At 37.0% G+C, this 14,242-nt stretch overlaps 2 protein-coding genes across 2 annotated transcripts in view; one reads left to right on the top strand and one right to left on the bottom strand.

Moving 5' to 3' along the window:
* The window catches only part of MTBP (MDM2 binding protein), a 28,339-nt gene extending 15,688 nt beyond the window's left edge, over positions 1–12,651 (bottom strand). Inside the window, exons 1-12 of the mRNA XM_062503734.1 lie at positions 12,576–12,651; positions 12,056–12,136; positions 10,965–11,038; positions 10,704–10,849; positions 10,194–10,252; positions 9,201–9,345; positions 7,581–7,698; positions 6,907–7,041; positions 6,025–6,119; positions 5,173–5,245; positions 3,457–3,574; positions 431–604 (exon numbers count right to left, since the gene is read on the bottom strand). Coding sequence (XP_062359718.1) covers positions 431–604; positions 3,457–3,574; positions 5,173–5,245; positions 6,025–6,119; positions 6,907–7,041; positions 7,581–7,698; positions 9,201–9,345; positions 10,194–10,252; positions 10,704–10,849; positions 10,965–11,038; positions 12,056–12,136; positions 12,576–12,651 — 1,294 coding nt within the window. The remainder of the gene's footprint in view (positions 1–430; positions 605–3,456; positions 3,575–5,172; positions 5,246–6,024; positions 6,120–6,906; positions 7,042–7,580; positions 7,699–9,200; positions 9,346–10,193; positions 10,253–10,703; positions 10,850–10,964; positions 11,039–12,055; positions 12,137–12,575) is intronic.
* A 120-nt stretch (positions 12,652–12,771) lies between these two features.
* MRPL13 (mitochondrial ribosomal protein L13) overlaps positions 12,772–14,242 on the top strand; it is a 29,637-nt gene continuing 28,166 nt past the window's right edge. Inside the window, exons 1-2 of the mRNA XM_062503724.1 lie at positions 12,772–12,798; positions 13,331–13,454. Of these exons, the coding sequence (XP_062359708.1) occupies positions 12,772–12,798; positions 13,331–13,454 (151 nt within the window). The remainder of the gene's footprint in view (positions 12,799–13,330; positions 13,455–14,242) is intronic.

The following is a 14,242-nucleotide window of genomic DNA, read 5'->3' as shown; positions in this document are numbered from 1 at the left end:
TTATTTTAAATCATCAGTAAAACAGTAATTTCAAGAGATATTTGGCAGGGGCTGGTCAGTCTTTACACCAACAATACACACTTTCTAAACTTTATGGTTTCACATATTTGGTTTGCATAAATATTACCTGTATGTCCCTTTACAATAAACATTTTTCAAGCAATCTCAGTTATGAGAAATGACTGACAATAACTTTAATTTTAATTTTAAAAATATGGTAGCAGCAAATTCTGTGAATAAATAAGCTTTTATTATATTTTCTTATGGATTTGGAAAAATACTGTTAAAAGACACATTCATAAAAGATGTAATAGTCCTCCTTGTTTTCCCCCTGTTTAATACTGACTGAAGGGAATAAAATGAACTTATGAAATTTAACAGCATTTGCCTGCATTCAGATACTCATTAATAAATAAGTGATTACTCTTACCTGACTCTCTTCCTTCTCCTTTTGCCTTTAGCTTTCCATTTACTGTAGCAAGAGTGGCCATCCCATTGATCTGGCCAGCTGAATGAATCAAGGTTGCTTTACATCCTCCAGAGCCATTGCCTTGCAGTAAGAAATAGTATCTGCAAGATTCTCCTTTCAGTTCAATTTCTGGAACTTAACAAACATCAGGACACGACTGTGAAACACCCTCAGGAAAACATCTTTAAAACAAACTATAATTCATCAAAATTTCTTCATTTGCTTTCTTCTGTTCAGTGAGAGATCTTACTAACCATCAACTAGGAGAAGTTCTTTAACTGGACTAAGTAACAAGCAAACCTTTAACTGGCAACTTTACATTTTCACCATGAAACAATAAAGAGAAGTTTCTGTTCTGCTAGGTAAAAACAGACCTTTTTGCATATGTGCACTGAAATAATGTAAGCATTCAATGGACAAACATAGAACTGTAGAAGGAAAGGAAATACTGTACACACTCTTCCCAAGGACATTGCATTATTAATAAAAGCTTCATTCCTTGCTTTACCCTTGTGCCTGGATGAAAGATATTCTATTTATAAACACTGGCATATAGTATGCAGTTTTGACAGTAAATTAATGTGGAACCTGACAGTAACAGTGAAAGGATAGGTTTGCTATCTTTTCAGACAAAAAGCATTTTATAGCACCTTGGTAGACATAGCAATCAAAATAATGAATACTTATTGATGTACTAAGTTTCAAAAGTAAGGTACTGTAATCTGATATTTGCAGTATTGTCTCAATAATTAACTCTACAGGAACTTAACATTTATTAGTATCATAAATTTTTGTTAGCAAAAAATAATACTCCTGTGTTTGTTGAAAATGTATAGTTGGACACAGAAAAGAGGGGAAACCCCACTACCTCAATACATAAACTCAGAGAAAGAAAAAATAATAAAGAAAAAATATTCCAGAAATGTTGTCATATTGTCCTGTTTCCCATGTAATTTGAAATATATTCCTTTTCCAGTTTATCTTGGCATCTCAAAACTGATTCCTGATGGGTAAGCTTTTATTTCACATTTTAATCTTAGCATTTAACAACTACCAATACCAAGAATTATACCTTCCCACAGATATAAGAGATTATGGATTCATAAATCTTTAGTACAGTCAGATTAGTGGCAGCCACTAAAAAAATCAACAATTTTCAACTAAACAAGAAAATACATTTAAAAGGCAGTGTTTGTCCTCCTATTGTAAATTTTACTCAAGAGGCTTAAGAATATATTGTGTATTATAATACTTAATAGTATTAAGTATTTTGTAATAGTTAATGCTTGTACAAAACCTTTCCATTGGAGCACAGGACAAATATCCTGCAGACACTACAGGTCTTGTGCTCATTTGACTGCATCAGTAGTATCTCTGCAATAAATACAAATGTTGCTGCTGTGACCAGCTCTACACCCTCTGTACTTTACCCCTTCCAAACAAGCAGAGATAACTTTAGATCTATATACTGCTGATGCCATTTGAGTTTTGCCTTTTTTTATGTTCTCAGTATTCTTCACACATATATTTGTAACTCTGTCACCTATTTTATTAGTAGCTAGTTTTCCCAGTACTTTTCCATGGCCTTTCCCTAAGCAGAATGACAAAACTAATTTCAGAACTCCAAGCCCTGGGAGGCACAAGGCTCTGTACTATCTTAGTTCTTCCTGGGAACCAAGGCAAAGAACAACTCTTGAAGATATATTCTCCTGGACAGAGTACAACTAGTGCAGAAGGGGGGCTCCAGAGAAGGGGGTTGACCTGGGGGGGAACTGCATCACCACTTGTCCTCCTAAGTGGTGCTTTTCATCAATTATGCTTATTTCCTAAAGCCTAGAAATGTACTCACCCCAAGGGAGGGGTGGGCTTTTGCGGACATCTTTTGATAACTGTTTTTGAAGGCCTTCATTAAAGATACTCTTTTATATTACTTCCTTGCTAAAATTATCTTGAGTTTCATTTCCAGGTTAGGAAAAAGGCAACACTGCCAGCACCTATTCCATAATTTAGCTTTTTGTCCTGTTACACAACTCTTCCTAATTCCTCTCAATTTTTTCCTGTCGCTAAATCTGAAAAGGTATCAGTCACCAATATGAGCCATCCTCATCTGCATACTTGTTAAAAAGAACTGTCTTGAGTTGGCAACAGAAATAGTCACCGTTCCTTGGAATCTATATTAATTATATATTAAACAATGTATAAACAAAATTATGAAAGAAGTCAGAATCCAGCACTTGACTGTGTCCTATGTAAGTACTTTAAGCACTGGGTTACCACCAAATTCCTTTTAGCCTGATGTTTTCAAGTGCTTACAAACCTCAGTCAGTCACTACCTGTACAGTGCCTCCACTTGCAGGACACATTTAGTGGCTGACTGAGAAACTTCCCCTACCCTGGGTCTGCAGTGATTCTCTTGTCCCAATTTCTGAATCAGATTTCCAAGCACTGGCACAGGGTATGAGACTCAGCTGCCATCAGAGAGCACGTTTTCCAATCACAGGTTTAGAACACTGGCTCCCAGAATGGAGGCATTCAGCATTTTTTAACAGGCTGTATTTTCCCAGGAGAGACTGAAATTAAATGCAAGTGCACTCAAGAGCCTCCGGAAATCCTTAAACAAGAAGGGAAGCACCTCAGTGAAGCTGACTTGAATTCCATCTGCAGAAGCAGATCTCTGTGCCATGGATTTTACTTAAATCAGCTTAGAAAGATGTGTGGAAATTGGATCTTAACTGACAGACATGACACAAAAGCAGTTTAAAGGAGATGCATTGTTTCACCAAAGCTTGCCATGTTACCATTTTCCTTCCTACAGGTTTGCATAGCTGAACTTGCATTCACCAAATCTTCTCGTGTCAATGAAGATTACAACCACTGGTTCATTTCACTGACGTACAGAAAAAAACTCACCACATACATATATACACACACACACATATATATATATACAGACACATATACTTACAACCACAACAAAGTACACATACCAGAAATGACCTTGGGTTTCTTAGCCATATATTCCTTCCATTTCTTGGTGCTCAGCTGGGTGGGAGATGGGATGACTGCACTGCTTACATTACATGGCAATGTAAATAAAGCTCCCACCTAAATAAGGAGAGCGAATATAGGACATGAAATATTAGTGAAACCTGTTTTACATTTCATTCTTGAGCTACTGATTTGGCATTATTTCAAATCTACTTGAACTGAAGAAAAACATCTCCACTTAACATATTTGTCATTCATATCAATCAAAATTTTTACACAAAAGCTGTAAAAATTGTGTTTATTTTTTGGTCCAACTGAGAGATCATGAACTGCTGAATTTTCATTTCATACATAAAAAGGTATTTATAATGTATTGCAAGTATCTCCATAACCTGGCTACAAGCATTTCTGTAAAACAGTATCCAGAATGAAAAGAGAAATCAAAGATAATAATTGTCATCAGTGACTCTGCATTCCTATGAAATTTTTTTTTTCCCCTTCCTACATATTACCCTTGTCCCTTAACCAGATACTGGACTATGTTTATGTTTCTATATAGTGCTTATTGGCTTGAAGTATAACAGAAAAATTGAAGACATATTTGAATACTCAAGAAATAAAGCAATGCTATTACAGGTACTAGAAAAGTCTATGAATGTGCAATATTTCCAGTAGCAGACTGACAAAAATACCTATGAGAAACTTATTTTCAAAATATATTCAATACAACATGAGCAGACTATAAAAAGTAACCTGAAAACATGTTTTCACTGTTTGGGCTTCTTCTTTATAAAAACTAGTAGAAGTGCAAGTCTTTTGATTGCAAGATATATATAACAAAGTGTTCAGTGCTCTTAAGTAAAATGAAGATAACCTTGGATATTTACAAATATAAAACCATTTTAAAAGATACTTTGAGTACAGCCTTAGAAAAAGGACCTTTTTTCTTTTCTGGCTCAGTTAATGGAGAATGGAGTAGCAGAGGAGAAAAAGAGTTACTAAAAACCCAAATAACAAACTGAAAATGAAACATACAGCCAAAGATATATACAAACATAATGGAATAACATTATTACCTTCACAGTAAACAAAAAACATATATTATTCATAATAACTGTGTCACCATTTTCGAAGTGCAGGTTTGTTTTGAATGGCAAAGATTTATTTTATAAACACTAAAGAAGTTTCCTAAACAAGATGTATTACCTTATATGTAAAAGTGATAGAATGTTCAGGAAAAATATCTTCAAACTAATACCGTGGCTATGAATAATCTCACTATAATTCCAAGGCAGAGGAGGGAGGGGAAAAAAGCAGGACTGTAAATGTTTCATGAACTCCTTTTATCCAAAATCAGAATATGCACATATAAAATTAAAAAAGCTTACCATTTCACAGTAGTTAGATAAATTTTTTAGGCTGAATACATGCCTGCCTTTTGTTAAAAAAATCAATAGCTCAATTAAGATAGCACAGAAATTATCTGTCAGGATAGGATCAAAAATTAGAAAATGTTTTAGGATATTGAAACTTAGCTGAGATGAAACTATTCAGTGGGTATGTATAGCATGGACCATTGAAATCCAAGTTTGCTTTAGAATTAAATATTGAAGAAGCTTAGACAGAGACTAGGTTCAAAAATATTATTCCTGTGTCTTTTATAGGCAATATACATACCTTCATTTTTCTGCTATACATAAATAAAAAGTTTTTACCTTCCCAGAGAGAAAAGAAATCTGGTCCAAAAGCAGTGTAGATGCCTGCTTGGTATTCTTTCTTGACAGGCTCCTGAACAGAACAGTTTAAGGAACATCATCTTCACAAAGAACTACATACCTCTATTTTACAAATCAGGTTACTATCATATTTGAAAGAAGCACTGGAAGCACCATTTGATACTACAGTACTACAAAATACAAAAATTCACCTCTCCAGGTAAAGTGATATATTAGAAAATATTATATTACAAAATACACCATTGACATCTCTATTACAGGCAGACAGAAAAATATATTTATATATTCAAAATCATAGGAGGCTTATAAATCCTAAGGTATTGGTACACCAAGACTAGCAGCAAAAGCACATACTTTTAAAAACCAATAGTAATATATCTCGAGATCTCTGCAGCACACACTCAAGAGAACTCCTCTGCTGAACCTTGCCATAGATTGTGCCACTGCACAATAAAAACATGGTTTGTGGACAAATGTTCCTATCTTGTGAAGCATGTTACATTCATTCATTCATTAGAAAGGCCTCAGACTTTTTTTAAACTTACACAGAATAAACATTTCTCTATTCTTTTTCCACTAAGAGCATGTATATCAACAGACAAATTATATATGCAATAATATCAACAACACATGGTTATCACTACTGTAATTCAAATTTCAAAATTAAAAAATCTAGTTGTGAAGAATCACTATGACTATATTGGCAGGCTAGAATGCAACGAGCCCTTGCCTATCATCATCTGTCTGCTGCTTGCATGGGCAGATGCTGATCTTCTTCTCTCTGCTACAGACAATTATCAGTAGTAGTTTAGATCCTTAAAAAAAGGATACAGCTCAAACTCCAGGTCTGATACAAAAACAGAAGGTAGATCAGAGAGCACCACCATCTGTAAAAATTCCAGTGCAGGACCATAGTAATGAAAGACCTGAAAAGAGACCAAATAAAAACCTATATATGTAACACTATATATGATGATGTATCAGCAGAAGTTCCTTAAGTGTTTGGCTGGAGGCACTAGCCTTGCAGATAACATCTGAAAGAGGTATAAAGGAATACAGAAACATTTCATAACATTATACCAAATTATATGAAAAAAAGAAAGGTATTCAGTATTTTTAATAAAATTGACTTTGGAGAATGTCAACAACATGCATCAAATAAGTTCTAACTCTTACCCAAAATAAAATATGATCTACCAGGAACAGACAAATGCAATACAAAATGCACATGTTTAAACAATGAAAATGAACTCTAAACTGATACCAATTTTCGCTCATCTACCAATAACACTCGTTTTTGTTTACATCAACACATATGATTCTGGAGTTCTCATTAATAATCTATTTCCAGTAGAAAACATGAAACAGCAAGACTGCAAAATAAAAGCCAAACCCAAAGTTTTAAAATTAAGTGGGAAGGGCTAGATAAATACAGAATTAATAATTGAACCGTTTTGAGGATTAAACTGTACTAAGTCACAATTTCTACTTGAAAAACACCTGGTATTGTATTTCTAAGAACAAAAAGATGACGTTTTAAGGATCTGATTTGACAACACAGATGTACAAAAGAAATATTCATCAATTTTATCCAATCATTACTTTTATACTGAATTTTCAGTGCTGACTAAGGTTTCCTCAATTACTAATTTTCTCCAGAAAGTAAAACAGATGAACTCGAAAACTCAAAGAAAGACCAAGAATAATACTTGCTTCTGGCAAAGTATCAGTATTCCTTGATTGCCACTCTCTTTTAGCAGCAAAGCAAGAACTTAAATTTGCAGTCCTGAATGTCTTGGCTGAAGTGCTTTTTATACAAAATTCTGGAAAATCCACTCCCGATCCAAACTGGAAAAAAAAGAAGACAATAAATGTGTCAAAAAGAGAGAAAAATTATTTGTCTTCAGCCAGTTAGATGTGTTATTATTTTTAACAATTAACATTATTTTATCAGAACTGTAAAACTAAGAGAAAATACTAAACTTAGATAACCAACTATTAAACCCAAAACAGTAATACTGAAAATGTAAATATTGTCACAAAGCTCTCAGGTTTTGCAGAAACATGAGACATGCTGGCAACAATGACTTACACCTGCATGACAATGATTCGTGATAGATACAAAGCAATATAGTTTTGAACAGTAAACTTTAGGGAAAATATTTAAGAGGGGAGCATCTGGATTTCTGAAGTTCAGACCTTGATGCATTGATCTCATTTATCATTTCATCCTGCCACCTACCCAGTCACATTGTACATTACCTATGAATTACATGGTTGAAAACAGATTTGGCCTAAGGAATAAAATGCACTGCACAATAAATATTTTAAATTAGTTACACACATGCTTTAAAAAATAACCACTGCAATAATAAAAGTTATTTTACCTTTCTTTCCCATATCTGAATCTTTCCTCTCCAGAGTTCATTTAAATCAATGATATTTGTTATATCATCTGCTGATACAAAGTCTGCTGCCAGATAGTCTGCAATCTTTTGCCAGTTACTGTAAAAACATCAAAGAATTAATCTTACTGAATTTAGTATTACAAATAAACATGCAGGACAGTTTGACTGAATTTACCTATGACCTCCTAGCACTGAACAATCTTGTATATGTCAAGACAGATAAAGCTTTAGAAAAGCTTTATATTCCACAAAGTAAAAAATATTATAGAATTGCTTGTTCAGGCTTGGTAAAGGAAGTTGTTCATATGCTCCATGAAAGTGACAGCAAAGAACTTTGACATAAGACTGGCAATGGCAAGCTGAAGTACAACAAAGTAATGCTGGGTGCTAGAAGCTGCAGCAAAGCCTGGCAGCCATCAGTGGGGCTATCACTGGTCTGTCCAAGTGGTTTATAGTTAACCTTCTAAATGCAGATATGACTGCACCACAAGCATTATCCTAATTCAACAAGAGAGAGAACAGCCAGTGACTGTGGGTTCTGCTGGCAGACTGTCTTCTAAGGGGACTAGCACCACCAACAGAACAGGAAGAATAAGTGAAATAACTTTCATCAGAGATCTTCTCTCCCCAAACAATCTCACTTTAATAAAAGGCAGCAGAAAAATTTATCCAGTCAAAAGCTGGTTCCATGGGCTATCAATGAGATCAAGTGTTTGTGGAAGTCACTGAGTAATTTTCATGTCCTCCACATATCTCAGGAAATACTGTATAGTAGGTATATTGCTTATTCGATCCAAGGACTGAACATTTACCTTTTTAAATAGTTTTATTAAACTAGGATTAAGCTTAACGACATATTCTAAGAAGCAAATTTCAACCTTTTGGGCATGGAGAGGCAGGAAAGTGCAGACCTTGCCAAGTTGTTCAGTATCCACACAACCATTCACTTCATGGAATAAAAACCCCAAATCACTGTGGTTTATATATGGTGAGATATATCATGGTGTTTATATGTCAATTAGAGGAAGACAGTATGCAAATTACTGGACTTAATCTCAACTGGAATTAATAGTCTCAGTAGCTCTTCATACTAACAGAATCTTGGAAAACATTCAGGAAGTAATAGAGCATTTATACTCCTTTTACAAAATGGACAAGTAAGGCACTCTACTTTTCCTCCCTGAAATGTAATAACAAAGGTAATATAAAATTTAAAGTAAAACCAACAGTAGTATGGATTAATTAAAACTATAATCAATATACAAGTTATGCCATAGCATAATAAATACAATGTGAAAACATCGTATGCACACTGAACCCATGGAAAGAGAAGAGAAAATATTTTACTCTTTGCTCCCACAGAAAACAAGAAGTGCAGAGGACTGGCTTTTTGCCTGCTTCTCTGGTTAGGGCAAGCATTTACCATAAATCATGATGAGTAATTAATTCCACCCCCCCAAAAACAATAAGAGATGACTAATTTATGTATTTTCAAAGTATACACATAAAGTACTCAACATGCTGCTTTTATTTCAACCTACTGATCTATGCTAACACAACAGAAGTGACCTTGTTTTAGCCCTGAAATAAATGCCATACCCTTTAGCATCACTTGCTGCAATAGTGATCTGTGCAGAGTGCCACTCTCTCAGGTGTTTCAGGGCACCAATAGCAGGTAAGCAGTCCTTTAACTTGGGTCCATCACATTCAACAGCATGCAGGATTACATCAATCATTGCTCTGCCTATAAAATAGTTGTGTGTGGCTCAAAGTATCATGATTCAGTAAATTATTCAGTAATTTAAAGACAGAATAGTATTTGTTAACACTAATTGCACTAAAACCAGCAAAAATACCAAATAACTTCAAGATTTAAAACACTCTTCACACATTTTAGCTCATCTCTTGCTGCTCCTCTTAGACAAACACAGAATGTTTCATCACTCCTTCAGTGACAGTGGTTCTGTACCTTTCTCCTCTCTCACTCAGCAATGATAGATGAGAGGTCTCCTGTACAACTATCTATGTGACTTTACTGCTTTTAACACTAAACTGTTATTTTTCATTCTTCTTGAGTTTCCTTGTTATCCCAAATCAACTTCTGCAACATTATGCAACATTAACATGCAAGGTCATGTGTATCTCGAGTTTACAAAATCCGAATCCAACAGTTCTGATGTATTTTCCTTCTCATCTTCTTGACTCCCACCCACAAGCAAGCAGCTGTCAAATCAGATGTAAGCCTGATATCAATATCTTCCTTATTTTACTAAGAAATTTCCTGTGTTGAGCTTTTTATTGCTTACTATGATTACTTTGGTGCTATTTCAGATGGATACATTTATTATATAAATAGCTATTTTAAACTTTACTGAACTACAGCCTGCCAAAGAAACAAGCAGCAAACTAGTCCTCAAGCTGAGCTGCAATGCCAACCATGCCCAGGTTCCTAAACTATCTTCAAGAGCTGCATTGTCACCAAACTAACATTCTCTGAACTTTTCCATTCACTATGCTTTCACCAGATGAGTTTTTAGATCAGTAACTAAACAAGATAAACTCCAATGAGATTGGTTTTTAAAGACAGATTACCTGGGGCAGGCAATTTATCAGCTAATTGATGCAGATTTTCAGCAGCTTCATCATAGATACTAAAAATGAAGAACAACATACTTGGAACCAAAAAATAAACAAAGTCACTTAGAAACAAAAAGCTACAACTAATGGACGGTACCTGATGTAAGTATCTTATATATATATTAGAAATCATGTCCTCTTTTACTAAGACAGAAGTAGGCCTAATGACACAGAAATAATCTGCAGTAAAACTGGAAGTAGGATTCAAGAGGAATTAGCAAGAAATTTTTCTATCTTTAACCTTGGCTGTTAGGAAATTCTTCAGTTATCCTATAAAATCATCTGTAAAAAATGTAAAGCTATGTTAAACAAAATAAAAGTATTTTCAGTACTAGTAGGGGATTGTTCATAGTTAACTCTTGCTTTGGTGGTAACTCTCACTTGTTAAACTTTCTTGATGCCCTTGGGTCATCACTGTTAGATGTCAGATCCCTGTCCTTATAATAAAAATAGTAATACACATACTCAGTCAAAGACAGTGATTCCTGACTGTTACTGTCATCTTCCTCAAAAGTTTGTGTGGTCCCCAGGTTCTCCTCAGTGCTTGCTTGGTGAGAGTCTTCATTTTTCTGTGTGTCAACATTTATTTCCTCCCAGTCAGAACTGCAGAACTAACCAAACAAAAAGACTTAAATAAGCAAAAGAGTTTTGAACATCATAGTTTTAGCTTGTTCTGCAGTCAGGCAGATGGATGAGGAAGTTATACTCTAAAAAAGTTTGTCTTACCTGATAATAACCACAAATGACATGACTTGCAAAATACCACTTCTTTGCACCTGGAATACCAGCCACTGAGCATGCTGTGAAGAGATAAAACAGTTATTTAAATAAATCAATTCACTACAATCTATTCTTCCTATTATAACAAACATCTCCGTAAGAGATGTAAGACTCTGGAAGTCATTTAATGTGCAACACTTACTCAAATTCTATTTTCCTTTGGCATAATAACTAAGTTCTAAACATATTAAGGAATAGGTAAGTATCTTGGCAAGTGTCTATTACTGACCCTCTGACTGTTAGTGAGTAAGGAAATATTTGACCCCTCTCTGTTCTGGGTAACATTGCTTTCTCTGTGCATGGTCTATGAACTAAGTAACACCTTTTATAATATGATTTAGAGTTCACAAAACGAGATGCTCTAGCACCAGTTCTATGCAATAAAAAGCACAGAAGTTGAAAACAGATTAACATTCTCATCTCTGGGAATTTCAAGAGCTTATAGTGGGTTTCCCACACAAATCCCAATTATATGACACATCTGTGACAAGATGATCTTATAACAGTAGATAACCAAACCAAGTAAAGAACTAAGCATTTTTAATTTTAAAAAACACAAAACAACAAAACACAAACACACAGCCCCTAAAAGTACTAAAGCAGATTTTAAGATACCTATTCTAAGGTGAAAAAATGATTTAATATTCATGGCTTAAGGTTCTGAGCTATTACTCAACAGACAAGTACTGCTTCCACTGTAAAAAAATATAAGACATTATGGGAGTAATTAAAAATTTAATGCTTCCCACTGACTTGAGAAAGAAGTCCTTTCCTACTCTTCCTTGCTCAACTGGACTGAAATTTGTCAACTCTTCAAAACCCTTCCCCTTCATTTCTCACAAGCCATCAACCTAACCATCTCCTAATACCTTGGCTGTTGAAATTATGTAAGTTCTCCACAGAAACAAGAGCAGCAGGAACCCACACCACAGCAACTGGGTTTACTTAAATTTCTGATTTGTTTCCCCTAACAGAACATGCATAGGCCAATTCCTTGGTAACACCTGCCCTACCCCACTGTGAATTGCCATACTTACCTGGGAATGTGCTCATGTCTGCATTTATAGATGCATTAGAACTTTCTTTCAGGAACTGATACATGTCTGCAGCAGTACCAGCTAGGAAACAACAAAAAAACAACAACAACAACACAAAACAAAAAAAAAGTTAAATCTTACATTTTTGCAAATACAGTATAAAGTTCCGTGTGGTATAAGAAAGTGAATTTAGGGGAGAAGGAAGAAAAGGGCTGTCTGGGTTTTTTAAAAGAACTATCACCTGCAGATTTGCAGTTTAAAAAGGCAATTTTTTCCTAAACTCTCCTTTAAGTCATGCTCGGGAACACATTACGGAGTTACATGGCATCACCGCAATAAAGCAGCCCCCCCCCCCCAAGTTCCTGCAGGTTAAAGGCCCCAAAGACTTCCAGCCTGAAAGCCAAGGGGTGTTTAGGGAGGTAGGAGCCGGGAGAGCGTCGCGGGCACCGGAGCAGCGCCCGGCCCCGACCTCGCCCAGCGCCCGCCGGGCCCCGCGGCCCCGGCCCTTCCCCTGCGGTACCCGCGGCGCTCGCAGCTGCGGGCCCGCCCTCGGCCCGGCGCTCGCCCCAGCTCAGGAGCAGCACGTAGCGGTCCATGGCCGGCCGGGACCGCGGCCGGCGCCGCTCCGAAGGTCCCGCGCTGCCGCCCGGGCCCGCCCTTCGCAGGGCAGCGCTTCCGCTTCCCGCGGCGCCGGCCGCGCCCCCTGAGCCCCGCGAATGGCGAGTTACAGCCGGGCGGCCCAGGTGAGCGCGGCCTCCGCCACGGACCCGGGGCCGTGAGGGAGCGGGAGGGCCCCGAGGATCGCCGGGTCCCGCTGAGCGCCCGGGGCTGCTGCCCATGTCCGTGCTGAGGGTGCCGCTGGCGGGAGCCGCTGTGTGCGACGTGTCTGGGGCGCAGGGACTGCCGCGGGTCCCAACGCTGCGCGTGGGGGAGCTGGGCCCTTCACGGGGAGGGAAGCGGGCCTTGGGCATTAAATATCCGGCAGGATGTTACGGTTGAAGTGGCGGTAATGGAAGCTTGCAGCACGAGATCTGCATTTTTGAAACAAAGCCCTCAGGACCCGTCAGCTGTCTGTGGTGTTAGGCGTGCCCATCGCACTGCGCTGGGTGTATCGCGGTGCTCCGGCCTTTTAAAGGTTATTTGAAGGTGGGTGGTGCTGCATATCAGTATTTTTTCTGGTATTTTTGAATGTAAAAGAAGTGTTGATTTAATTGAGGAAGATAGATTGTAGTGTGAGCTTTTCCTATGATGAGTACTGACCCTCTTTCTTTTCAGCAATGGGCTACTTTTGCCAGAGCCTGGTACCTCCTCGATGCGAAGATGCAGCCCCCAGGAAAAATAGCGGCTGCCACTGTAATCAGACTCGAAGGCAGACATAAACCAATATATCATGCACTAAGTGAGTATTGCAACAGATGAAAGCAAATTTGCTTTTCTTCACATGCACGTCTCTTCCAATTTCAGTTTTAAAATCAAGCCTATTATAAAAGATTACATTTCTCGGTTGTTATAAATTATAAATTAATTGGTTTTCTTTCTCATCTTTTTCCATCATACCCCTCCACAAGCTAATGCTGTTTCTTTACCAATACATGTAAAGGATATTATGAATTTGTAATTTATGTATTCTGAGTAGCTGAATTACGGTGGGTTTTTCTTTCATTTTTAAAAAAGTTCAGAACATGTTTTTTTGATTTTAAATGTTAAGTTTTTCGAAATTTAGTTCACAGTGCACATAAAGAAAAATCTGAGTGCTTCCTTTCAGTAGATGTTCAGGACCACAGTCTTAGAGTGCTTCATTCTGAATAAGGTGCAAAGAAGTCCTGTTTTCATGAGGCAGTGGGTACAAACTGAAACACAGGATACTGTGAACATTAGATAAGACGTTTTTTACTGTGAGAGTAGTGGGAAGTCATTGCCCAAGAGGTTATGAAGTCTCCATCTGTGATTTTCAGAAGCTGGTCCTACTTTGAGCACAGGGTTTAGATGACATGACCTTCAAAGGCCCCTTCCTGCCTCACACATTCTGTGGTGAGGAGTCTGGGACCTGTCTGATTCTTAAATGGGCAACAATCATTGTTGAAAGGTACCTTGTTTAAATAAAACCATCGTTTTGTTTTTCTACAAATCAGAGATTCACCTATAAAGATGCAGCTGTAATCGTGTTCATTACTTGTAATGCTGTAG

Source organism: Cinclus cinclus, chromosome 1 (genome assembly GCF_963662255.1).
Source record: "Cinclus cinclus chromosome 1, bCinCin1.1, whole genome shotgun sequence".
Taxonomy (NCBI): Eukaryota; Metazoa; Chordata; class Aves; order Passeriformes; family Cinclidae; genus Cinclus; species Cinclus cinclus.
This window is presented reverse-complemented; position numbering and strand designations above follow the sequence as displayed.